A 27187-nucleotide genomic window follows, 5' to 3' on the forward strand; every position below is an offset into this window, starting at 1 on the left:
CCCAGCCCACTGCAAATTTCTCTGTTTTTGGGTAGGACACAACCACTACCAATTCCGGGTCTTTTCGGCATAGTGACGGCTCCGCGAGTCTTCACAAAGTTCTTCACTGTGGCAGCAGCACAAATGCACCACCTTGGCTGTTTGGTATACCCCCTACCTAGACCACTGGCTCCTTGTCGTGCTATGCTGATGGGAACTCACCTCAGCCATCCTTGCCCTTTGCGCTCTCCTGGAGTCTCTAGATATTTGCGTCAATGAGGAAAAGTCATTGTTGATACCTACACAGACAATCCACTTTATTGGAGCGTGGCTCAACTCCATCATGGCCTTTCTTCCAGCGGACTGATTCACAACACTGACGACCATTGTCATGGGCCTGCACCACAGTCTGATGTTGTCTCTCTCTCCGTGGGCGTATGGCAGCCTGCACCTATGTGACACCACACATGTCTGCACATACATTGCCTCCAGATGTGGCTCCTCTCCATCTATGGACCATATTGTTCCCCAGATTGTGCTGAACTCTCTCTCTCACATGGTGGACCGATCCTTCCAAGGTCATGGTTGGCACCCCCTTCATCCCTCCCACCCCACAGGCCACCATCACAACAGACTCCTTTCTCGTGGGTTGGGGAGCCCATCTAAACCATCACACAGCCTAGGGAGTGTGGATACTAATGGGAAGCCAGGATGCATATAAACATACTAGAACTGTGGGCGGTCTGTTTTGCATGCCAGGCATTTCTTCCTCTCATCCAGTCCCACCACGTTCAGTTGCTCTCCGACAACAGTTCAGCAGTTGTGTACATCAACAAGTAGGCCAGCGCCAAGGCTCCCTCCCTCTGCTCCAACTCCGTTTACCTTTGGAACTGGTGCATCAAGCACCATATGAGGCTCCAAGCCATGTACATCCCAGACATCCAGAATTCACTAGCCGACACGCTCAGCAGGACTCTCTACCTCAACCACGAGTGGGAGTTGCACGACGCCACACTCTGGTACCTCTTTGACAAATGGAGCACCCTTCAGTGGGACCTCTTTGCCACTTACGAGAACCAAAAGCTCCCCTTTATTGTTCTAGGGGAGTAATAGGAGAGGACTCGCAGGGTGACACTATCCTCCTTCCCTGGCCAGGCGACCTCTGCTATGCCTTCCCCCCATTCCCCTCCTCCCACAAGTGATACGTGAGAACCCTTGGGACTCGTAGCTTTGTCCTGGCCCTGTCAGTTCTGATGCATGGACCTCCTCAGACTCTCCATCCACGCACCACTCTGCCTCCGAGCACTCCTGGATCTCCTCACACAAGATTGGGGCCAGATCTGGAACCCCAATCTGGGCCCTCTTCACCTCATGGGCTGGTGTTTGGATGAGGCTCGAGGGTAGATAGGGCATGCTCCAGCCCAGCGCAACACATTTTTAACCAGAGCAGGCGGGCATCCACCAGGGCCTGCTGCTGAGCTGAATGGAGATGCTCCACATCACGGGCTCACCACAATCAACACCAGTGAGTACAATATCTATACCTGTCGTCCTTGACTACCTTCTCAATCTCAAAACGTCGGCAGTGCTCAGTGCCTTTCTTCCTCCCATGGGTGGCACCGCTCTGTTTACACACCCGACCACCATCTGTTTCATGAAGGGTTTACTTAATACCTTCCCGCCAGTAGTCAAACCCACACCCGCATGGGACCTTAACCTTGTTCTCTCCACCCTCTTGAAGCCACCCTTTGAGCTGCTGGCAATGTGCTCCCTTTCCCACCTCTCCCAGAAGGTGATATTCTTGGTAGCCATTACCTCAGCTAGATGGGACAGTGAACTGGTGGCTAGGATGGCAGACCCCTCCCCCCCCCAACACACACACTGTATTCCACAAGGACAAAATGTCCTTACGACTACACCCTAAATTCCTCCCAAAAGTAGTGTCAGAGTTCCACCTACATTGGTGCATCCTCCTACCTGTTTTCTTCCCCAAACCACACGCCTCCTACGCAGAGAGGGTCCTGCATTCCCTGGATATCTGCTGTCCACTGGCATTCTGCCTCTACAGGACTCGCTCCTTTTGCACATTGCCAAAACTATTTGTGGCCATTGTGACTGATCCAAGGGCCAAGCGCTCTCCTCCCAGTGAATCTCCAAAGGGGTCTCGGGGTGCATCCACACATGCTACACACAATCCAGCGTACCCCCGCCCCACCTGATGGAGTCACAGCACGCTCTACACGAGCACAAGTTCTCCTGGATACAGCAGAAACCGTGCAGAAAACTCCTGCCACCATTTTGGCAACTTGTAAATGGACGATAACATACTATCCCCCCACCCTCGAGACTCAGAATTTTTGTTTACCCATCCCCACCTAATTCCCTGGTGCTCTCTACACTGCTCATTTATGGCATTCAGCATTACTCTAGGTCTGCTCCTTATGACAAGGACCAGAAAAGGTCCTTTTTGAACAGAAGGCCTACTCATCTGTAATCCTCCAGTTTTGAATCGCAAACTGTCATGGCCAGGTATGACTACGTGAATTGCAACAAGTTTGCATCCTTTATTGAGCATCTTCCAGAGGAGCATAGAGAATGCTTCCAGGCTGTCTTAAGGGAGGGTCTGTTATTAGCCAGATCCTCTCTCCAAGCATCTTTGGATGCTGGAGACGCTGCTGCTAGATGCATCTCCACAGCAGTTATGTGCAAGGCATTGTGGCTCCAGTTGCCAGGATTTCTGAGAGAGGTTCAGAATATAGTTGAGACCCTCCTGTTCAATGGTTAGAAACTCTTTTCAGGAACTTTGGACGTGTCCATGCACACCCTGAAGGACTCCAGGGCCACATTGAGGTCTTTCAGTGTATACAGTCCTGCTAAATGTCCTCTTATTTGTAGATCTCAAACTGCTCAGAGATTGCACCCAGTACAGTTCTCTGATTTTTTACAGAACCACCGAACACACCAGGAAAAGAGATTCCAGAGGAAAAGAGCTTCCCACCCTCCTTCAGCTACTACCTAGTTATCATTGAAACAGAAATTTCCACAGGTTGATTGAGAGCTCAACTCTTCCCTCACCTCTAGTTTGCAAGCCGCAACGTTTTGCCTACCTCCCCACTTCTGGAGGCTGCCTTTCCTATTTCCAACAGGCCTGGCAGCATAGTACAACAGACAAGTTGGTCATAGTGGTTATAACATCGCGCTACACCATCTGCTTCACGTTTCTCCTCAGAGACCCCTTTCAGGAGACTATGGCCTTGGCTACGCTGGCGCTGTTCAGTGCTGCAACTTGCTGCGCTCAGGGGTGTGTGCACCCCCCCCCCCCCCGAGCGCAGCAAGTACAGCGCTGTAAAGCACCAGTGTAATCAGAGCCTGCAGCGCTGCACGTTCGCTCACAGCACTGCAAGCTATTCCCCTCGGAGAGGTGGAGTACCTACAGCGCTGTGAGAGAGCTCTCGCAGTGCTGGCGGCGCGACTACACTTCCCGCGGCAGCGCTGGGAAGTCCTGAGTGTAGCCAAGGCCAAGATTGAGTCAAGATGTATGCTCCCTCCTTTGTTTAGAAGCTAATGAACGGGTCCCATCCCCTCACAGGTGGAAAGGGTTTTAATCAAAGTATTTTCTTGTGCCAAAGAAGGATGGAGGGTGGAGGCTGATGTAGATCTAAGACAACTGAAGAAATCTCTTCTCTAGAGGCAGGAGATTAGTTTTGGCCCTCAGCCTACAGGAGCCCTATTTCCATGTAGTGATACATCCCACCACACAGGAAATACCTGCATTTCACCAGGGGCCAGGATCATCTTCAATACTGAGTACTTCCCTTCAGTCTCTTTTCAGCCCTGAAGCTGTTCTTGAAGGCTTTAACGGTAGTGGCTGCTTACCTTCATAAAGAACAACAGAGAGTCCTGTGGCACCTTTAGGACTAACAGATATATTGGAGCATAAGCTTTCGTGGGTGAATGCCCACTTCATCAGATGCATGCACCCATGAAAGCTTATGCTCCAATACGTCTGTTAGTCTTAAAGGTGCCACAGGACTCTCTGTTGCTTTTTACAGATCCAGACTAACACGGCTACCCCTCTGATACTTCATAAAGATGTAATTTTAGTCTTCCTGTATCTCAATGCCTGGTTCCTCAAGGGCTAATTTTATGAAGCAGTACTAACTTCCACTCAGATGGCTCTCTCCCTCTTCTAGGAGTTGGATCTCCAGTTAAATGTAAAAAAATCCAACTTAGCCCCTGTACAGAGAATACAGTTCATAGAGTGCATATTTGGATTCATTGATAGCAGGCCTTCCTTCCCACAGACAGATTCATAACTTTGTCAAATCTGGTTGGGACAATTCAAGGAATCCCCCATACTACATTAAGGAACTGTTTGCAACTCCTGGGTCATATGGCAGCTTGCACCTTTGTGATGGAGCATGCAAGATTATGCCTCTGCTGTTTTCAGGGCTGGTTTAGGGGGACCTATTCCTCAACCAGAGACAGCTTGGACAAACAGGTTACCATTCCTCTAGATGAAGAACTCCCTGGGTTGGTTGAAAGACCAATTCAATGTCTGCACAGGCGTCCATTTATCCACCCAGCTCCAACAATAACAGTGACAACAGATGCATCACTGTTATTGTGGGAAGCACACCTCAACATACTCACAACTCAGGGCAGATGGTCACCTGAGGAAACTGGTCTTCAGATCAACTTATTAAAACTCAGGGCAGTCAGGAATGCCTGCCTTCAGTTCCTGTCCCTCATCAAGGGCAAATCAATCAGAATCATGATGAACAAACAAGGAAGAACAAGGTCCATCTCTCTGTGTGCCAAAGTTATGAAGTTATGGAACTGGTGTATTAGCCCATCAGATTGCTGTTTACCTTCCTGGAGTTCAGAATGCCACAGCCGATATGCTCAGCAGGTGCTTCTTCCAGGACTATGAATGGGAGTTGGACTCTCACATCCTTCATGGGATATTCCAGAGGTGGGGACTTCCTGTTGCTGGATGTGGAGAATAGGTGTACCTGTGGAAGTGCCCCTTATTCTGCTCAAGAGGAGGTCTAGATTGCCTTTCTTTTGGGAGACCCTTTCTCCTTCCTTGGACAAAGGGGGCTTGTTCTACCCATTTCCCTCCAATACCACTAATTCTCAGAGTGATGAACAATATCAGGCAGGAAAAGGCCAGGGTTATCCTTGTTATACTGACCAGACTGAGGCAAGCTTGGTATCCTTACTTGCTTCACCTGTGTGTCCAATCGGCACTCAAGCTTCCGACCTTCCCTCATTCCTCTTCCAGGATGCGGGTCGTGTGCTTCACCCCAGCTTAGGGGTCTTCTGTCTCCAAGTATGGCTCTTACATGGTTCCCAGGATTAGAGTACTCCTATCAAACAGATGGACAAGTGTTACTAAATGGTAGAAGGCAGTCAACTTGAATTACTTACCTTAAGAAATGGAAGAGGTTCAACCACTGGTGTCAACCTCATGCCTTGTGCCAGAATCTTCTCTGCTCTCAGTTGTCCACTGGACTTATTTAATAAACCCAATTTTTTTAACTATTAAGGTTCATCTTGACTTGATATCAGGATTTTATTCCCCACTAGAATGGTTTTCTATTTTTACTCACCCTTTGTCATTGAGATTTATTAAGGGTCTGGGGAACCTTTTCCCCAGGTTAAGAATCCTACTCCAACATGGGATCTCAACCTTGTACACAGATATGGAGGCTGCATAAGGTTTGATCTGCTTCTTACTTCACTTATCTATGAAAATGGCCTTTCTAGTAGCTATCACGTCAGCCCACAGGGTTGGAGAATTTGGAGCCTTGATGGCAGCAGACCCTTCATTTATGATATTTTTTTCAAGAACAAGATGTCCCTATGACTGCACCCAAAGTTCTTACATAAGGTTTTCCATTTTAACCACTCTGTTTATCCACCAGTATTTTTTCCTAAACCATATAAATCTCAGTGGGAAACTTCCCTTCCCATAGATGTATGATAGGCATTGGTCTTTTATCTGGATAGGACCAAGCAGTTTTGGAAATCACCTAGACTCTTATTGCAGAAAAATCAAAGAGATCCATGACCTCTTCACAGAGACTGTCAAACTGGATCTCTGGGTGTATTACTGCTTTCTGTGATGCAGCTGGTGTTTTGCCTCCCCAAAGAACTATGGCACACTTTATCAAATCACAGGCAATTTCCATGGTGTTACTCAAAAACATTCCAGTGTCTGAGATGTGCGGAGCTCCTACTTGGGCTTCAGTGCATACCTTTTCTAAATATTATGCCTTAGTCCATGCTGCCAGATCTAGTGAGTCTGTTCTGGTGTACTGTCTTCAGTCTTTTGTACTTGATTCCGAAGCTCGCTTCTCCCTGTGAGGATACTGTTCGGGAGTCAACTGAAGTGGAGAAGCCCTAGGGACACTACTTGAAGAAGACGAAGACGTAGTTGTTACTCACTTTGTGCAGTAACTGTGGTTCTTTGAGATGCGTGTCCTTGTGGGTGGTCCACTACCTGCCCTCTTTCCCCTGTGCTTCGGACTGTTCTTATTGGATGCTCAGCTAGAGAAGGAAGTGAGTGTGGTTTCCCCCATGCAGCCCTGTATACCTTTGCAGCGCAGCATGAGATTGTATAGGGTGCATGCGCAGGCCGAACAGACACTACTAACAGAAAATCTCTGATTGAGGGCTCAAGAGACCCACTTGCACCTGAAGCGAGCACCCATAGGGTGCACATCTCCAAGAACCACAGTTACTGCACAAAGTGAGTAACCTTTTATTTTTGAGGGTAGCGGGCGAGCAGTTTTCCTACCCCTAATTAAGCATATGATCTTTTTCTGTGTTATAAAGGTTAAAGGTTTGCCCTGCATTGTCAGAGGCTCATTTCTCTTCCTTGTAATTGCTCTGATCTTGGATATTGTTACATGATGTCTGAAGCTAATGTTTGTTTTGCTTTTTTCTTCTTAGTGTGCAAGGAGCCTCCTTACAAAGTGGAGGAGTCCGGCTATGCTGGTTTCATTATGCCCATTGAAGTATACTTCAAAAATAAGGTAGAGTTGTATTCGCCTAATTGTTTTGATTGCTTTGAACTGCACCAGACAGTTAAACTACTTGGCAAAAATGTGCTAAATTATATGACTATTTTGTGTGGTTTTTATTGCTCTGATAAACAGAAAATGACTCTGATTGTTGGAAGTTATAGCAAGCTTTCTGCCAGACTTTGAAAGGAAACACTCCTGTCTGGTAGAGAGAATGTTATATAGAAAGGTAATATAAGGATAGTGTAGCAAGTTATGGGCTTGTCTAAACACAAGTTGGTATAGTTGTACAGATCTCCAAGTGGGGGTGCAGTTATATTAATATAAAGGTGTGTATACCAGAATAACGTATTTGTCTTGCCGTACAGGAGTAAACTATAAGCACCTTTTTATATTGGTTTAATGTCTTCCACACTAAGGATTGTACTGCTATTAATTTTTTTTTTAAAAACTCACACCCTTAACCTAAATCGTTATACCAGTATTAATATGGTGTGTAGACACAAACCTAAGACTTGTGTGTCTTGGACATAGTAATTCACAATAGATACTATAGGTCTGAGTTTATGTTCACCCCAAAAGAAAATGCTAACGACTATAAATCTTAAGATTCAACAATAACAATGTGAAAGTTAAAATGTAGTACAGTATTAGCTGCATACAGTGAAGATAAAGTTTAGTTCTGTCTCCAAAGTCCCATGCCACATGACTTGAAGAAAGTTACAGAGAAGGGATTTGTCAAACCAATTTTGCACTCGCTGGTTGTATATTCAATTTCAAATTAACTCTTTGTTGTGATTGAGTACTGAGCGTTCCCTTCTTTTGGTTACTACACAAAAAATTTAATAAAAAGCAACAGAGGGTCCTGTGGCACCTTTAAGACTAACAGAAGTATTGGAGCATAAGCTTTCGTGGGTGAATGCCCACTTCATCAGACACAAGTAATGGAAATTTCCAGAGGCAGGTATAAATCAGTATGGAGATAACGAGGTTAGTTCAATCAGGGAGGGTGAGGTGCTGTGCTAGCAGTTGAGATGTGAACACCAAGGGAGGAGAAACTGCTTCTGTAGTTGGATAGCCATTCACAGTCTTTGTTTAATCCTGATCTGATGGTGTCAAATTTGCAAATGAACTGGAGCTCAGCAGTTTCTCTTTGGAGTCTGGTCCTGAAGTTTTTTTGCTGTAAGATGGCTACCTTTAAATCTGCTATTGTGTGGCCAGGGAGGCTGAAGTGTTCTCCTACAGGTTTTTGTATATTGCCAATCCTGATATCTGACTTGTGTCCATTTATCCTCTTGCGTAGTGACTGTCCAGTTTGGCCAATGTACATAGCAGAGGGGCATTGCTGGCACATGATGGCATATATAACATTGGTGGACGTGCAGGTGAATGAGCCGGTGATGATGTAGTTGATCTGGTTAGGTCCTGTGATGGTGCTGCTGGTGTAGATATGTGGGGAGGTTTGTTGCATGAGTTGGTTCCTGGTGCAGTGCGTGGTTGCTGGTGAGAATATGCTTCAGGTTGGCGGGTTGTCTGTGGGCGAGGACTGGCCTGCCTCCCAAGGTCTGTGAAAGTGAGGGATCATTGTCCAGGATGGGTTGTAGATCACTGATGATGCGTTAGAGAGGTTTAAGCTGAGGACTGTAGGTGATGGCCAGTGAATGTTCGGTGTGTTTGTCTGTTTTCCCTTTGTAGCTTGTGGAGCTCTCACCTTTATTACTGAAGCAGTAATGAGCTGGTGAGCAAGTCCAATAAATTTCCAATGTTTTGCCACAGAGGGAGCACCTCTGACATAGCATTGGAAGCTTTTTTTTGCCTAAGGGTACGTCTACACTTACCGGAGGGTCCGGCGGCAGGCAATCGATGTTCTGGGATCGATTTATCGCGTCTGGTTTAGACGCGATAAATCGATCCCGGAAGTGCTCGCCGTCGACGCCGGTACTCCAGCTCGGCGAGAGGAGTACGCGGCATCGACGGGGGAGCCTCCCTGCCACGTCTGGACCCGCAGTAAGTTTGGACTAAGGTACTTCGAATTCAGCTACGTTATTAACGTAGCTGAATTTGCGTACCTTAGTCCGAAGTGGGGGGCTAGTGGGGACCAGGCCTAAGATTGCCATCGTTCTGAGGCTGGGACATGGGGGAGCCCAAGGCATGTAAAGAAAAGTGGGGGTTGCAATGTCTGGGGCATGAGGGTGGGTGATAGAAGCAGCTTTGCCCAGACCCACAAAAGTAATGAGATTTTAAATAGAGAAAGTTTGTGACTTCCTTCTGATTTTTTGAAAGCTTTTAGGTGAAAGCCACACCTCCCCCTTCCTGCACTCACTTCAGGTTCAGAATTCACCTTTAAATACCCAAACAAAAAATGTGATCCTCTTCCCTTTGGCAGCTGGGAGGGGACTCTCCTAATCCCTGGTGTGGGTGAACAGTCATTCACTTGCTCTTCACTTCTCTCCCCATCACTGTCTTTTCCTCTCTTCCATTTTCCTCCCATTCTTTTGCCCCACTTGCATTCTTCCTCCATGCTACCTTATAATCACCTGTCTTTCACATGCCCTCAGTCTCCCATCTCCCCACATTCTCTCTCCTGCACCCACACTCGATTGTCCTTCCTGCCCTCCATATTCTCTTGCTTTCCCTGTCTTCCTCCCCTATTCACATGCTCGTCCATGTCCCCTCTTTGCCACCTAATGGCATATAGGGCTGCCACCTTCCCTGAATATAGCTTGGTTTCACCCTTTTGGGGAACAATGGGAGGTGGTGGCCATCATTGCAAAAGACTACTTAAATCTCCTCCTTCACAGATATTAGGGACATGGTGTCCATCTTAACTGATAAAGCAGGGGTGCTCTCTTTCCCATTGAGAACAATGGGAGGCGGTAGTCATTTTGAGGGTCTTTGCAGAGAAGGAAATGCGAAGAGGGGAGGAGGAGAAGAGAGGAAAATCCCAAAGATCTGGAAGTGGAGGAGAAACAGAAAAGAAGATAAGGAAGAGAGAGGGCAGGCTTACTAGAGTCCTGCAAATCTGCGGATATCTGCTTTATATCCATGGACCATGTTTGCAGATCAGATGCAGATACAAATTTTGTGTCCATGCATGGCTCTAAGGATTACTGTTGGCTTATAGGGGAGCGTGCTTTCTCGCTGAGTGATGAAAGTGACATTAAGGCATTGAATAAATAAATAAATAAATGTTTATTACTTAAAGGCTGTATCCTCCCCAAGATCTGTGTGCAAACCTACTGATGTCAGCGGCAGGCCTGCTATATATTGTGAGCACATATAGTCCTGAATTTATATCACAGTTCATGGGCCATAATTAAATATGGAACTTGGCCCTCACTTCCAAATGAGTTTGATGCCCCTGCTTTAGCTTAGTTAGAAGTTTTGGATTTGATACAACAATCAGTTAGTGAAATGCTCTGTAGCCTGTATCTGTGCAGGAGGTCAGACTAGATCAGGGGTTGGCAACCTTTCAGAAGTGGTGTGCCAAGTCTTAATTTATTCACTCTGATTTAAGGTTTCGCGTGCCAGTCATACATTTTAACGTTTTTGGAAGGTCTCTTTCTATAAGTCTATAATATATAACTAAACTATTGTTGTATGTAAAGTAAATAAGGTTTTTAAAATGTTTAAGAAGCTTCCTTTAAATTAAATTAAAATGCAGAGCCCCCAGGACCGGTGGCCAGGACGTGGGCAGTGTGAGTGCCACTGAAAATCAGCTCGCATGCCGTCTTTGGCACGCGTGCCATAGGTTGCCTACCCCTGGACTAGATGATCACACTAGTCCCTTCCGGTCTTAAAATCTCTGAATTTCGACAGTTTTGGTGTATGGTTGAAATGTGTCCATGTGGTGACTCAGAGGTGTTCGTCAGTTTTGACCCTCATATTGTGTTCCTGTAGGTGAATTGAGAATTACAAAGGGTTTAGGCCCTGTAACAATACCACTTTTAATAGCCTTTTGAAAGGTTGAGGGGTAGGAGGGTGGAAACAAACTGAAGTGGCAGTGGACCCCTAATCCACGAGGGTACATCTTTTTCATGGTTTGCTTAAATTAATTTTTAATTCCAAGGTTTTAGTCTCTCCTCTAACTCTTCCACTTTCCCATTTGGTTAGTTTCTGAATGGTTGCTAAGAGGGGAAGGTAGTGGTGGTTGGAGCCAGTGTCGTCTTTATCTTTTGAGTAATGAAGCATGTTGCTTTCTAGTACTAGTGGAGAATCTTACTTTGAGAGTATCTTCAATGAGCTTCTTCGGGTTCTTCTGGGCAGCCTGGTATAACGCTGCCAGTCAACTCTGTCCTCTGCATTGTCTCACTGCCCAGTTGGAGTTGGGAGAGTCAGCAGCCCCAGCACCACCATAGCTGGAGCATGTTTAATTCTGGTGCCTCTCTGAGAAGGCAGAGATGGCAGAGTTCTGAAGGTGTTGTTGGGAGCTGTTCTTACCCCCCACCCCATGTGGCCCTGCCTTGACTCTGTGTGTTCACCTTCACTATACCGTAATTTGGTTCATCATGGGTGGGTGAATGCTTAAATTTTTGTCCTTTTGACTTGGAAAAAGATCCTAATGATCTGAAGGCAAATGATTTGAGTCTTCCACAATGTCAGAGTAGTCTATGTGGGCAATAAGACTTTCATACCATAAAGATGGGGGGGATCCTTTCATTGGCTAATCTAATGCTGGTGGCCAGCTAGAGCGCCTGCCTCTGGAATCAAGCCTGAAAATAAAATGGAAGGTTCTCAGCAGATTTTGTGAAAAGCAGTTTTGTGAAAGTGAAATTGACTAATAGTAACTGCCAATTCATTTGGGACTGTTTGACTGAAAATGTTAGCTTGCCCACTTCTATTTTTAAACCCTTTCTATTTCTTCCTGTAATTGGATCAGTATGAACTGGTTACAGTAAATGCATTGCAATCTTTCTCCTACTCCTTCCCCAGAAATCTGGTGGTATTGAAATTTCTCACAGCCTGCTGCTTGTTTCCAAATACATATATCGGAACAGCACCCACTTAAATCTACAACATAAAATATAGGTACGGTTTGTGGTTTTCAACCACTATTATTACATTGTGGACACTGACCAAATGATTATAAACTATCAAACCTAAAGAACCAAATACAGTTTCATGTTATACCAAGATCAGACAGAAGATATTAATGTGATAGGTATCAAAAAATATTGCATTAAGACCTAAATAAAGTTTACCATCTTCAAACTGCAGTGTTAAAAAGAGAGATGATTTTCAGTATTTACATAATGGAATACATACAGTGAAACTTCTTAATGGAGAATAAATTAAGAAGGGAGATGGGTGGGGAAGGAGAGATACCAATTTGGTTCTTATCCAACATTTTGCTTTTATTTAAGAGCTTTTTTTACTTTGTCGAATATTTGTTTTGGAAGAAAACTTCTTTTGCATTAGCAAGTCTCCTTCAGGGTTTGAGTTAATTGTTTATGGTGATCCAAAAGAGTATAACTAGGAGAAAAGGGATGGAATGAGCGAAGGAAAACTTAGGCTAAATAGCAGGAATCTTCCTGTCAGTGAGATATATTAATTTGTGGAATCGTCTTCCAGGGAAATTGTGGAGAACCCATTTTACCGGAAACACTTAAAACTTTACTGAAGAAAGCACTTTTAAGGTGACGTAGGGGAAAATTCCTGCACCGATTGGGGGTGAGAAGGGATAGATTTGACCCCTTTCATCTGTTATTTAATCGTAGTATGCTGAAAAAAACAAGAATTTAGTTTACTATTTATTTGGTTCATGCTTTAAATCTGAACACACTGTGATCTTGCATTTTTCAATAGCATTCCTTTTCTGTTTCTTAATCAGCCCTGCAACATTTTCTAGTGGGCTGCTGATGAACAGAGAAATATTTGTACTTTTGCATTCATCTTAAATTCATATTTGTTGCTTTGTTTTAGCCATTTTCTTTTTGGATGGACTGGAGTTTGTTCAGTATGGGTATGTCTACGCTATGAAATTAGTTCGATTTAATAGAAGTCGATATTTTAGAAATCGATTTGATACTGTCGTTTGTGTGTGTCCCCACTAAGCGCATTAAGTCGGCGGGGTGCGTCCACAGTACCGAGGCTAGCATCTACTTTTGGAGCATTGCACTGTGGTAGCTATCCCACAGTTCCCGCAGTCTCCGCCCCCCATTGGAATTCTGGGTTGCACTCCCAATGCCTGATGGGGCAAAAACATTGTTGCGGGTGGTTCTGGGTACATGTCGTCAGCCTCCCTCCTAACCCCATGAAAGCAACGGCAAAAAATCATTTCTCGCTTTTTTTCCTGGGTTACCCGTGCAGATGACATACCACGGCAAGCATGGAGCCCGCTCAGCTCACTGTCACCATAAGTCTCCTGGGTGCTGCTGACAGATGCAGTACTGCAGTGCTACACAGCAGCAGCTCCTGCCTTTGCAAGTTGGCAAAGACGGTTACCAGTCATACTGTACCATCTGGTGCTGTCATGGGTGCTCCTGGCCGGCCTCGGTCGGGGGCACTTGGACAAAAATGGGAATGACTCCCCAGGTCATTCTCTTCTTTAAGTTTTGTCTAATGGAGATTCAATCCTGCCTGGAATATCAGGCAAACAGCCGCTCTGGGTCAGAGCCCCAGACATCCCACAGAAATGATGAGCTGCATGCCATTCTAGGGGGTGCCCCTACAACAACCTCACCCATTGCTTCCCACCTTCCCCACCCCTCCTGGGCTACCTTGGCAGTTATCCCCCCATTTGTGTGATAAAGTAATAAAGAATGCATGAATTTGAAACAACACTGACTTTATTGCCTCTGCAAGCAGAGATCAAAGGGGGGAGGGGAGGGCGGTTGGCTTACAGGGAACTAGAGTGAACCACCATTCTGCACTTGGGGTAGGTGCGACCACATGGTGCTGCCGACTGGGAGAGCAGCCTGAGGCAGAAGCCTCCAGCTGGCATGATATTCCAGGCAGGACTGAATCTCCATTACACAAAACTTAGAGAGAATGACCTGGAGTCATTCCCATTTTTGTCCGGGCGCCCCCAACCGACCTCACTGAGGCCGGCCAGGAGCACCCATGTCTGCCCAGGCACCCCCGACCAACCTCACCAAGGCCAGCCAGGAGCACCCACGGGACGACGATGACGGCTACCAGTCATACTGTACTGTCTGCTGTCCGCAAGGCAAGGGGATGCTGCGGTGTAGCCCTGCAATACTGCGTCTGCCAGCAGCACTCAAGAGACATACGGTGACAGTGAAAAAAGGCGAGAAACGATTTTTTCCCGTTGCTTTCACGGAGGGGGACAGCTTGACGACATGTACCCAGAACCACCCGCGACAGTGTTTTTGACCCATCAGGCATTGGGAGCTCAACCCAGAATTCAAATGGTTGGCGGAGACGGCGGGAACTGTGGGATAGTTACAGTCGTCAGTCGCCCTCCTTCTGTGAGAGCAACTGCAGACAATCGTTTTGCACCTTTTTCGCCCGCGCAGACGCCATAGCACGGCAAGCATGGAGCCCGCTCAGATCGTCACGGCAGTTATGAGCACTGTAAACAGCACGCGCATTATCCTGCAGTATGTGCAGTACCAGAACCTGCAAAGGTAGGCAAGGAAGCGACGGCAGGGCGGTCACGAGAGTGATGAGGACGTGGACACAGACTTCTCTAAAAGCACGGGCCACGGCAGTTTGTCCATCCTGGTGACAATGGGGCAGGCTCATGCCATGGAATGCCGATTCCGGGCCTGGGAAACAAGCACAGACTGGTGGGACCGCATAGTGTTGCAAGTCTGGGATGATTCACAGTGGCTGCAAAACTTTCATGGAACTTCGTGACTTGTTTTCCCCTGCCCTGACGCGCAAGAATACCAAGATGAGAGCTTCCCTGACAGTTCACAAGCGAGTGGCAATAGCCCTGTGGAAGTTTGCAACGCCAGACAGCTACCGGTCAGTCAGGAATCAATTTGGAGTGGGCAAATCTACTGTGGGGGCTGCTGTGATCCAAGTAGCCAAAGCGATCTTTGACCTGCTGCTATCAAGGGTAGTGATTCTGGGAAATGTGCAGGCCATAGTGGATGGCTTTGCTGCAATGGGATTCCCTAACTGTGGTGGGGCGATAGACGGAACCCATATCCCTATCTTGGGACCAGAGCACCAAGGCAGCGAGTACATAAACTGAAAGGGGTACTTTTCAATGGTGCTGCAAGCACTGGTAGATCATAAGGGACGTTTCACCAACATCAACGTGGGATGACCGGGAAAGGTACATGATGCTCGCATCTTTAGGAACTCTGGTCTGTGTCAACGGCTGGAGCAAGGGACTTACTTTCCAAACCAGAAAATAACCGTTGAGGATGTTGAAATGCCTATAGTTATCCTTGGGGACCCAGCCTACCCCTTAATGCCATGGCTCATGAAGCCATACACAGGCAGCCTGGACAGTAGTCCGGAGCTGTTCAACTATAGGCTGAGCAAGTGCAGAATGGTGGTAGAATGTGCCTTTGGACATTTAAAAGCGCACTGGCGCAGTTTAGTGACTCGGTTAGACCTCAGCGAAACCAATATTCCCATCGTTATTAGTGCTTGCTGTGTGCTCCACAATATCTGTGAGGGTAAGGGGGAGACGTTTATGGCAGGGTGGGAGGTTGAGGCAAATCGCCTGGCTGCTGATTATGTGTAGCCAGACACCAGGGCGATTAGAAGAGCACAGCAGTGCGCATCAGAGAAGCTTTGAAAACCAGTTTCATGACTGGTCAGGGGCCTACGGTGTGAAAGTTCTGTTTGTTTCTCCTTGATAAAAACCTACCCCCTTGGTTCACTCCACTTCCTTGTAAATAAACCGCCCTCTCCTCCCCCCTTTGATCACCACTTGCAGAGGCAATAAAGTCATTGTTGTTCAAAATTCATGGATTCTTTATTACTTTGTCACACAAATGGGGGGGATAACTGCCAAGGTAGCGCAGGAGGGGTGGGGGAGGAGGGAAGCACCGGGTGGGGTGGGGGAGGAGGGAAGGACAAGGCCACACTGCACTTCAAAACGTATTGAATGCCAGCTTTCTGTTGCTTGGGCAGCCCTCTGGGGTGGAGTGGTTGGGTGGCCGGAGGCGCCCCCCACCACCACGTTCTTGGGCGTCTGGGTGAGAAGGCTATGGAACTTGGGGAGGAGAGCGGTTGGTCACATGGGCTGCAGCGGTGGTCTGTGTTCCTCCTGCTGCCTGTCCTGCTCAACAATACACCGGAGAATATGAGTTTGATCCTCAGGTAGCCTGAGCATTGCTTCATGCCTCCTTTCATCACGCTGACACCACATCTCCTTGCGCGCGTCCCTCCTGTCCTCGCGCGCGTCCCTCCTGTCCTCGCGCGCGTCCCTCCTGTCCTCGCGCGCGTCCCTCCTGTCCTCGCGCGCGTCCCTCCTGTCCTCGCGCGCGTCCCTCCTGTCCTCGCGCGCGTCCCTCCTGTCCTCGCGCGCGTCCCTCCTGTCCTCGCGCGCGTCCCTCCTGTCCTCGCGCTCATTTTGTGCTTTCCTGCACCCTGACATTGTCTGCCTCCACGCATTCTGCTGGGCTCTTTCAGTGTGGGAGGATTGCATGAGCTCAGAGAACATGTCATCGCGAGTGCATTTTTTTCGCCTTCTAATCTTCGCTAGCCTCTGGGATGGAGATGATAGGGGGAGCGTTGAAACATTTGCACCTGAGGGAGGGAAGAAAAAGGGAGAGTAGTATTTAAAAAGACACATTTTAGAGAACAATGGGTAGAGTCTTTCATGGTGAACAAAGCTGTTAACATTACATAGCACGTGTGCTTTCTTTACAAGGTCGCATTTTGACTCTTATATTGAGGGCCTGACGGTTTGGTGTGAGAGATCATTTACAAAGGTACACTCACCAGAGGTGCCTTCGCTGCCTTCAAGGTCCGTGAGTCCGCCTTGGGAGGGTACTGGCTCCAGGGTGATAAACAGTTCCTGGCTGTCAGGGAAATCAGTTTCTCCACTTCCTTGCTGTGCGCTAACTTCAATGTCGTCCTCCTCGTTCCCTAAATCCACATCCCTGTTGCATGAGAGTCCATTGACGGAGTCAAAGCACAGGGGTGGGGTAGTTGTAGGGGCATCCCCTAGAATGGCATGCAGCTCATCATAGAAGCGACATGTCTGGGGCTCTGACCCGGAGCGGCCGTTTGCCTCTCTGGTTTTTTGGTAGGCTTGCCTCAGTTCCTTAAATTTCATGCTGCACTTCTGTGGGTCCCTGTTATGGCCTCTGTCCTTCATACCCTTTGAGATTTTTTTCAAATATCCCTGCATTTCGTCTTTTGGAACGGAGTTCGGATAGCCCAGATTTGTCTCCCCGTACAGCGATCAGATCCAGTACCTCCCGTTCGGTCCATACTGGAGCTCTTTTGCGATTCTGGGACTCCATGGTCACCTTTGCTGATGAGCTCTGCATGGTCACCTATGCTGATCAGCTCTCCACGCTGGGCAAACAGGAAATTAAATTCAAAAGTTCGCGGGGCTTTTCCTGTCTACCTGGCCAGTGCATTGGATTTGAGAGCGCTGTCCAGAGCGGTCACAACGGAGCACTCTGGGATAGCTCCCTGAGGCCAATACTGTCAAATTGTGTCCACACTACCCTAAATTTGACCCAGCAAGGTTGATTTCAGCGCTAATCCCCTCATCGAGTAGGAGTACCGAAATCGATTTTAAGAGCCCTTTAAGTCGACAGAAATGGCTGCGTCGTGTGGACGGGTGCAGGGTAAAATCAATCTAACGCTGCTAAATTTGGCCTAAACTCGTAGTGTAGACCAAGCCTATGTTTCCTCAGCCTAAGTTTTCTTGTGTGTCTTGCTGCCTTTCATAGGTCTTGCAGTTTGGTGCTCAAGGAGTTATGTGGTGCCTTGCCCAACTGGAGGGAAGGGGGAATTTTGACCGAGGACATATAAAACTGTCACAAGAACTTTAACCCTTTATTAAAATTTTAAAATGTCAGTAACTAATGAGGAGTAGGCGGCGGTAATTGACGGGGTGCAAATGGATGCTAGAATAGTGAGGAATCAAGCATAAGGTGATCCGATAGGTGACAGGTGGGGGGGGGTAGAGGTGTCCATTGCATGGGACTCAAAGTGGTTGCAAATTGGTTAGGACATGTCTTAAGCTTTGCAGTAGGCTTTTCCAGGTCTACTTCTTTAACGGTGCGTCAGGATTAAGGGATTATTGTCCACGTGGAGTGAACAGAACCTCAGTTTCCAAGCCCTCTAATTGAAAAGATCCATACAAGATTAACAGCATGAAGGGCTGCGTTAACCCTTAGACTTGAACTTAAGTTTTAGCATTGCAGAGACACTGCTGAAACATCCCCGCTAACTGCCTTCTTGGCGAGTTAGATCTGTCCCTTTAAAAAGGGACTTGGACTCTGCAAACGTTTTGCCGTTCCCCTTATGCATCTGTTTGTCACTTCTTAGAAATTAATCTTGCCACATATCTATTTGAATGTGCTTAGTTGGCTCTTCCTTTCTTGGCATACTTATCAGCACCAGAGGTTGGGCTCTATATAGTGGGATCATTTGAGCCTACAACAGTTACCAGCCCTTATCTCAACAACTCAAGTAAATAACTGTGCTGAGTCCTCATGTCGATGAGGCCTGGGAGAAGAGCAATACTGCTTGCAACTGTGCACCTAAGGCAGTTTCAGACAGGAAGAATGGAAAACCTAGTTTCTTATTTAGAGTGGCTTTGAAGTCTGGCCTTGTAGACGTACTGGGACTTTCACTTTAGAATTGAAGGGTGAGTAGCCTGTAATAAATCATGTTGTGGAGGTGCTCCTGGACTTTCCTAGGTGTGTGTTTGGAGAGCCCTGGGGGAGAAACTGGTTGATCTTAACCTTTTGGGACCCACAGGGTTCTAAGCTCTAGTGGTCAGTGAACACAGCACTGAAGAAACAAATACTTGCTAGCAGCTCTCTGGTTTAAGGCTGCTTGCAGTTATTTCTCTGGTACAACACCTTTTTTTTTTTTTTTTTTTTAATTTAAAAATGCTTTTTTTCTAGAGTTGAAAACCTGTGAGGTCCCAGAGTAGCAGCCGTGTTTGTCTGTATCCGCAAAAAGAACAGGAGTCCTTGTGGCACCTTAGAGACTAACACATTTATTGGAGCATAAGCTTTCGTGGGCTACAGCCCACTTCTTCAGATGCATAGAATGGAACATATAGTAAGTGTGTGTGTGTGTGTATATATATGTGTATATATATATATGTATATATAATGTATGTATGTGTGTACACACACACACACACACCATGAAAAGGTGGAAGTAGCCATATCCACTCTAAGAGGCTAATTAATTAAGATGTACCAGTGGCTCTTTAACATAGCACTGAGAAACTGGATTTTCCAAAACTTACCTTAGGGGTTCCTTGGATGAAGATAAGGTCTCTAAAATCCATGTAATTTGTATGCAGTATGTCACACTCTGTTTACCTGAGAGCCCCAAAACCTTTGTGCTGTAGCACAATCACCTGCACGTTCGTCCTCTTCTGGCCTGGGAAGCTAGAGACTAAAAACTTGACTCCCAAGCTCTCTCATAGGTACTCCTTCTGATGAAAGGCCAGCTATGGTCACAGATGTTTGTTTTAAGGTTAACAGTGGCTTAGCTCTTAAGGGGAGTGGCTTCCCCACACACACACACACACACACACACACACACACACACACACACACACACACACACACACACACACACTAGTATCTCTATGGCAAACTTCCAGAATCTGTGTGGTCTGAGAATTGCCGGTGCTTCATTAGATCTGCTGAAAATAAGTTGACTTGGGCTAGAAGCCCAGGGCTTCTGTTCTTGTATAACAGCTGCACTATACTGGGAAATGAAATTGCAGGACGTGATCTGTAGTAAGGAAGACTGCTGTGAAGTTGCTGAATGTTATGGACTGAATGCAACATGCATGGGATGCATGCATGCAAGTATGGGATCTTCTGAAACGCCTCACATAGCTTCAGAAGGGTCCCCTTTGCTATGCTCAGTAGCATTTCTTGAAGCATTGCTTTCTGGGATGATCCTAGGAAATGGAATATCAATATACTGGGTGATGGACAAGGTGTGTACAATGGTGAAATGGATTGCCCAAATAAATCCGTTAGTCTTTAAGGTGCCACCGGACTCCTCGTTGTTTTTGCAGAATGCTTTGGTAGCTATGGGGCAATCCCTGTGGCATACTCACTAATGAAATCTGACATAATGGAAATGCAGCTTCCAGCCATACCAAGCCTGATCTTGTGACCAAACAATTCATTGTTACATAGGAGAAGATCAGGAAGTTTTCCTACGGTCAGAAACATCAGAGGGTGTCTACTTGGCCTCCAAGAATGTTGGGTGTGACGCTATAGCTGAGTCACTGGCAAATGTCATCTTCTGGCCATGTTCAGCAGCATTCATTTTGAAGGGCTTTGAAAGGGATTTAAGTAGTAAGAGCTTATCAGGGTGATGACTGTAGTACCTAAACAAAGGGGTAGGGTAAAACAAAAGGACTAGGGAGAAGAGGACTCAAGCTTAACTGTCTAGGGCAGAGTTGGGCAAACTACAGCCCGCGGCCCACATCCTGCCCGCGGGACCATCCTGCCCAGCCCCCGAGCTCCTGGCCCGGGAGGCTAGCCCCCGGCCCCTCCCCTGCTGTCCCCCTTCCCCTGCAGCCTCAGCCTCACTCCGGCGCAATGCTCTGGGCGGCGGGGCTGTGAGCTCCTGGGGCAGCGCAGCTGCAGAGCCCGGCCTGACCCCGATGCTCTGTGCTGCGTGGTGGCGGCAGCGGCGTGGGCCTGGCTCCCCGCTAGCCACTGGCGCTCCAGGCAGCACGATAAGGGGGCAAGGAGCGGGGGGGGTTGGATAGAGGGCAGGGGAGTTCAGAGTGGTGGTCAGGAGGTTGAATGGGGTCAGGGGTCCTAGGGGGGCAGTCAGGAAGGAGGGGGGGTTGGATGGGGCGGCAGGGGGCAGTTGGGACAGGGAGAAGGGGTGGTTGGATGGGGCAGGGATCCCGAGGGGCCGTCAGGGAACAGGGGGACTTGGATGGGGCAGATAGGAGGTGGGGGCCGGCCCACGACCTCCTCCCCTAACCAGCCCTCCATACAATTTACAAAACCCGATGCGGCCCTTAGGCCAAAAAGTTTGCCCGCCCATGGTCTAGGGAGCCAGAATCTCCCTTCCCTCTCCTTAAAATAGGAACAAACAGTTGGTCTGAAGCAAGCTTCTGTGCTCCCTGTGTTTGTAAGAAAGAAGGCAATACTGGTTCACCCTGGTCCTTGAGGCTTTTCCCTGTTGTAATAAATAGGACATGTCTAATTTCAGTGGTGTCATGGGGACACATGGGCAGCAAATCTCCAGAGAGGAGAAAAGCGCTTGAAATTATAGTTTTAAAGGTGATACATAGCCTTAAGTAGGCAAATAGAGGAAGGTTTCTCTTCCTAGAGACCATTACCCATGCAATTTGACAACTAAACCAGTTCTTTCACTTATTACCACTGCCTGGGATGGAAATTGGGCCGGATGGGCATTCATTTTATTTTTCTAGTGAAATCTGTTATCATTGCACACCGCCCTAGTAGCGCTGTGTGCTATTTTAAGGATCATCATCTGAGTTAGGAGAACTTTCTTGCTACCTCACTCAGGGCTGTGAAACATGTCACGCCCTGTGTGATGTAGTTAGGCTGACCTAACCCCCGCTGTAGATGCAGCTATGTTGACAGAAGACGGAGAGATGCATTAACTGCATTGACAGAAAAACCCTTTCTGTTATTATAGTGATGTCTGTACTACAGCGGCATATCTGCAGCACTGCATCTGTTCCCAGCAGTGATTGTATTGTAGACATACCCTTACACTTCTCTGGGTGTGTCATGTGATACTCCTGCAGCAAGCGGAGTCCTTCCATTAGCAGTAGAACTAGACACTGCACTGACATATGCTTAGAGACTGATAAAGCATCACAATGGCTGAGAATTCCCCTCACTAATGGTTGCACTTACGTTAGTAGCAGCCAAAAAACTAGCACCCAGTGATACGTGAAAGGGATGCAGTCAGCAAAAACTCATATTTAAAACCCTTATTTCTGTTACTAGCCTCACTTGGATTACTAACTCGGTTTTAAACACCTGGTTTGTTTTACACCACTTACGTTGTTTATTTTCTCCAATTGTCTTATGGCTGGATGACAGAAAGAAACTAATCAGTTTCACTTTTATGTACATCTTCATTTTCTGGTTCTCCTGACCTAGTACAAGGAATCAATTGCAGGAGACATGGTTTTTTTTTTTTTTTTTTTTTCTTCATAGCACTGAAGACAAACAATATTCATATTATCTTTTGTAAAACCTTTAACAATATAAACCTGGGAACTAAAACTAGTAAATGTCTGTCCATTTGCTAACATAGTATTATCAATTCTCCTAGTTCCTTGATATTACAAGGCTGGGTGACTGAGGAGATGTCACTCCTGCTTTTTCTGAAGAAGATTAAGGAATTGTCTACCTGTGTGGAAAGAGTTCCAGCAGTGCTCTGCCCCATACTGTCTGTCTGTCCCGCACAGCAAATGCATGAGAACTCTCTTCACTGATGCGGCAGGTGGAACAGAATCAGTTGGCCACAAATAGGAAAACAGTCTGACTTGTATACAAATCCCAGACTTCATCAGATAAAGATGGCTCATTTATGGTACTTGGAAAGCTGAAAGGACTAGGGCATCTGCCCATTCATCAGCTTCCACCCAACTCATTCAGTTTTTATTTCAAAAGGGATTTTGCATATCTAGCACTCCTTCCCTCACAGTGGCTAATCTTTCTAGAACCCACACCCTTTTGGAGTCCAGGAGTTGTCCTTTCCCTAAATAATAAAGCAAAATATGTTTCTAATGGTGATGACTATAGTTCCATTATTCTCCAAAGAGGCTGACTAGATAGACTGTGTGTTTGTACCAAAGAGTGGAATGGATAAAATTTGCACCTTCTTTCTTGGACCTTGGATGCCTTACAAAGACCAGCATCCCTGTAAACAATTGGTTTTGGCAGGTGTCCGTCAATATCCTTATCTATAGATTGTCACTCTAGGGGAAATTCAGTTCTGAGTTTTTTGGTGTGAGGTATGGGGAACTGCAATCATTGCAGGCATTTTAGAAAATGAGATATTTGTACCTAGGTTTTGAAAACTCTGTAATCCCAAGATGAAAAACTCTTATGAATATGGCATTCGTTCAAGAGTTGATTCAGCATTCCTAGGACTGACCATTTGAAACCTCTTAACCTAGCACACTTGCCAAAACCCTTCATGAATCTTCTGCTTTCTTGGTTTTAGGAGGAACCGAAGAAAGTTTGCTTCACATATGACCTTTTCCTGAATCTGGAGGGAAACCCACCCGTGAACCATCTTCGCTGCGAGAAACTGACATTCAACAACCCCACCAAGGAATTCAGACACAAACTTATTAAGGCTGGAGGGGTGAGTGCCGGAAGAACCAGGGATGCGAAGAGACTTTTAGTGAAAAGGTGTAGCCTACTAATTCTATTCTGGGGGTTCTCTCTTTACTTGAGACCCTGCTGTTTTCTGATTAATTTAGCTAGTTAGATACCCTTATTATAAGCAATCTCAACTGGACACTTGCTGCGTTTGTCTTGGGGCCAGCCCAGATTCAGGTTCTGGTGACCTAACTGAAATGCTAGCAGCTGCAAGATGTTCTTGTGTGGATCACTGATGCACTTGTAATTTCAGTATACATTTGTCTGTACACTGTGCCAAGGCCATAAACTTGTGGCTGCAGGTATCAGTCTGTGGATGGTGACTTTTTTTTGTCCATCTGGCTGTTTTTTAGATTGTGTGAGTTCCTTTTGTGAACTGGTTGGTGTCATTAACTTCCTCCAAATGTACCAATATATGGAAGGAGGCTCAAGAAAAAAGACATCCTACAGTGTCCCTATTCCTCTTTCCCACAAGCAGGCTTAGTAGTTGGCACTTCTGGCAGTAAGTGTTCCCTATTCCTGGCATCAGCTGCCTATCACATAGGAAGCAGAACCAGGGAGAAGTTCTGGGTGCCAGATTGTTTAGAGCAGGGCTAAGAGGAGAACACGCCTCTGCATGTGAGAAAACATTCTCTCTCTGCACATGCTGGTGGGGGCCACCAGTTGCGGAGGAGAGAGGAACCATTTCATCATGTCTGCTTTCTTAAAGCTGGTATGTCTGCGGAGAGATTAGAAACATAAAGTTGGAGAAATAGAGACTGAATTAGAATGAAAGGAAAAGAGAAGAAGGAAATGGAGAGAGACACTAAATGCCAGGAGAAGCAGAAAATGAAGGAAACTGAGTGAAAGGAAAATAGGAAATATGGGGGATCAAGTTTGTGTGATGGAGAATGGAGGCAAATAGTGGTAAAAAGAAGTGAAAGCAGGTGAGAAAGGAAAAAGTGGAAGTAAATAGTAAAAGTAAAGTTATGGAGAAAAGGCTAGATAGAGCCTTGAAAAGCTGCAATAATGAAGACCTGGGAAGCCACAGTGGGTTCTGTGGAAATTGGTACCGAAGAATCATTCACTGGATATTGCCAGATAGTTGTATAAGGTCTACGCAAGTTACCTTGGCCCACATTCCCTGTGAGATCTGGCAAATTTGCAGTCAGGGTTCTAATAATTGACAGTAAGTCTTTCCCTTAGTCTTTTTCAGCTAAGGTTGTAATTTGACAGGGTTTTAGGCTACACCTGATACATGACTCCAGTCCAATCAAGCACCTTACTATTCCAGGTATTCCTAAATTAATTGCAAAAAGGTTGTCTACCTAAAACCATCTTTCTGGCCTGGGATGGTAGAAATAGTCTTGTTCCATGAGGAAGTTTGTAAGCAGAAGATCCCAGAAGTGGAACTATTAATTTACTTGACTAAATTCTAAGTCAGTCTATCCAGAACTTCCCCACAAGTCCCACATCCTCCTGCAATGAGGATGAAGAGGAAGAGGCTTATTTCAGCCATAGGATGGTGCTGAGCGCTATTTGCTTTTTGCCATTTGTACTTTTTAGGATTTTAGTCATGCATTTTTCTTGCACATCTTTAGGATCATCAGATATTGGAGTAACATCATATTTGGGCCATTAGTTAGAAACTGGGTAGATCAGCTGTGTGTCACGTCTGATATGACACATCAAAAATCTTATTGGTCCCATAGCTCATTGGCAAAAAATGTGGAAGAGATTTCTTTCAGCCCCAAATTCTCAGGGGAATTACTTTATCTACATAGAGAGGAACCTAGAGACATTCTGGCCTCTCATGGCTGTCCACATGTTGCGCTTCTGATCTTGCCAATAAATTGTTTTTCATGGATGTTTTTTAGCTGAAAGAATCAAACTATCTCATATTCTGTGAAATCTTGGTCTCCCTGACCCCCAAACTGTTTAGGGCATAAGAGAGGCTGGTGCATTTTACTCTTGGTGTCTCCAGCCTCTCTTGGTCATAGCCAGAGTTATGCATCCTACTTTTACATAGGGTGTGGAAGTTCCCCTTGGTGGAGCTGAAACTTGGCATTGCATCTTAGCTCTCTAACTCATCTGTTTGAATGTTCTCTATTTAAACATTGTCATTGGAGCTGGGAATCTTAACTGGAATTATTCAGGAGATATCTTACATCTTTAAAGGGAAAAAAGACCTAAATAATGGTAGCCAGAAATGATCAAAAATCACTTGCTGAAGAGTAATTATGTTAAGAGTCGGCATTTCTCCTTACTTGTATATCATTTCTCTTCTTTATTACTAGGTGATGGTAATGCCAGAAGGAGCAGAAACGGTGTCCAGGCCAAGTCCTGACTACCCTATGTTACCCACAATACCGCTCTCTGCCTTCTCTGATCCCAAGAAGACCAAACCATCCCATGGGTCAAAGGTCAGTGAGGTTGCTGCATTTATTTTGGAGCATTGGAGTACAGGGCTCTGTTGCTGGAAATGCACCCAAAAATGAAGTTTCCTCTGTAGTAACTAATTCTGGTTACTTACTCTGAGCATCTGGGATTTCTTCTAGTGTCCCCAGCAATTTGTGGTGTTTGCTCTGTAGGATTCCCTTCCAAGCAACAGCATTGCAATTTCCTCAGCTTTTAATGGAGGAGTGCCGCACTCTGTAACCATTGTTGTCATCCTCTGTACCTGACATGTTGAGAACCCTTTAAATGCCTCCTAGGAGCCTCGGTTTCCTTTCTAGTAGCTCACCTACACAGGCTATTATTTAATCCCTACCTAGTATAGTGACAAATGCTTTGGAAATTCATAGATGAACATGTCCCTAGTGGAGTCCCATTGAGTCCACTGCTCCTGTTTCTCTCTCTCTCTCTCTCTCTCTCTCTCTCTCAAGTCCAGAAGGCCTTTAGAATTCTTGTGACTTCCTGGCCTCTCTGAAGAGATTTTGAAAAATTAAAGCTGAGAGGATTTGTGAATATTTGTGAGCTAAGCCTACATGCTCAATTGCTAGAGCGGATGTCTTTAACTGAGGCTAGTAAAGCTTTCTTTTAAAGTCATTTCCAGTTGTTATAACTTGTTTCCATATAACTGGATATAGAGTAATTGAATTCAACTTTTGCTCCCTGTCTCATGCAATAGCTGTGGTCAGAGTCCCTGAGGAATTCAACCTCCCAGCAGGAAGGAGAGGTTGACTAGAGAATCAAAACTTACTCTAGCAGTGTGAATGCTTGGGGTGGCCATGTAAAGAGCACAAGACGTGCTGTATCTGATCAAGCCAGTGGTTTGAAGATTTTGATATGCTGCCTGCAGCAATAACTAATTCCCAGAGGCTCCAGTAGAAGGTGAAATTCACCTTCAGCCTGAACCAGCCTAATGCAGCTGACCTTGTGTAGGTTTTTTACATAGCAAGGGCAATTCTCTCATGATCCCCACAGGCAATATTCTGTCAGTCTGCATAGCTACAAAAATTAATGTCTAAGTTCGAAAGCTTGTCTCTTTCATCAACAGAAGTTGGTCCAATAAAAGCTATTACCTCATCCACCTTGTCTCTCTAGTGACCAAGGAGTTTATTCCATGCTGTAATCCAGTCCTACTGTGTTTTCTCCATTCTTCTAAAGTTATTGTATTTTGGCTGTGTCCAGGTTCTTATAGGCTGCAACAGGGAAAAATGACTTTGAATCATGTATTGCTTGTCTAATAGTGGCTGATTTGATTTTTGGACAGGT

At 46.1% G+C, this 27187-nt stretch overlaps 1 protein-coding gene across 4 annotated transcripts in view; it reads left to right on the top strand.

Annotated features, from left to right (window-relative positions):
* The window catches only part of MLLT1 (MLLT1 super elongation complex subunit), a 63724-nt gene that overhangs the window by 10057 nt on the left and 26480 nt on the right, over positions 1-27187 (top strand). For all 4 annotated transcript variants that reach the window (XM_054013734.1, XM_054013736.1, XM_054013733.1 and 1 more), the window contains exons 3-5: positions 6940-7022; positions 23331-23474; positions 25768-25893. In XM_054013734.1, the coding sequence (XP_053869709.1) occupies positions 6940-7022; positions 23331-23474; positions 25768-25893 (353 nt within the window). The remainder of the gene's footprint in view (positions 1-6939; positions 7023-23330; positions 23475-25767; positions 25894-27187) is intronic.

The sequence above is a fragment of the Malaclemys terrapin genome, chromosome 24 (genome assembly GCF_027887155.1).
Source record: "Malaclemys terrapin pileata isolate rMalTer1 chromosome 24, rMalTer1.hap1, whole genome shotgun sequence".
Taxonomy (NCBI): Eukaryota; Metazoa; Chordata; order Testudines; family Emydidae; genus Malaclemys; species Malaclemys terrapin.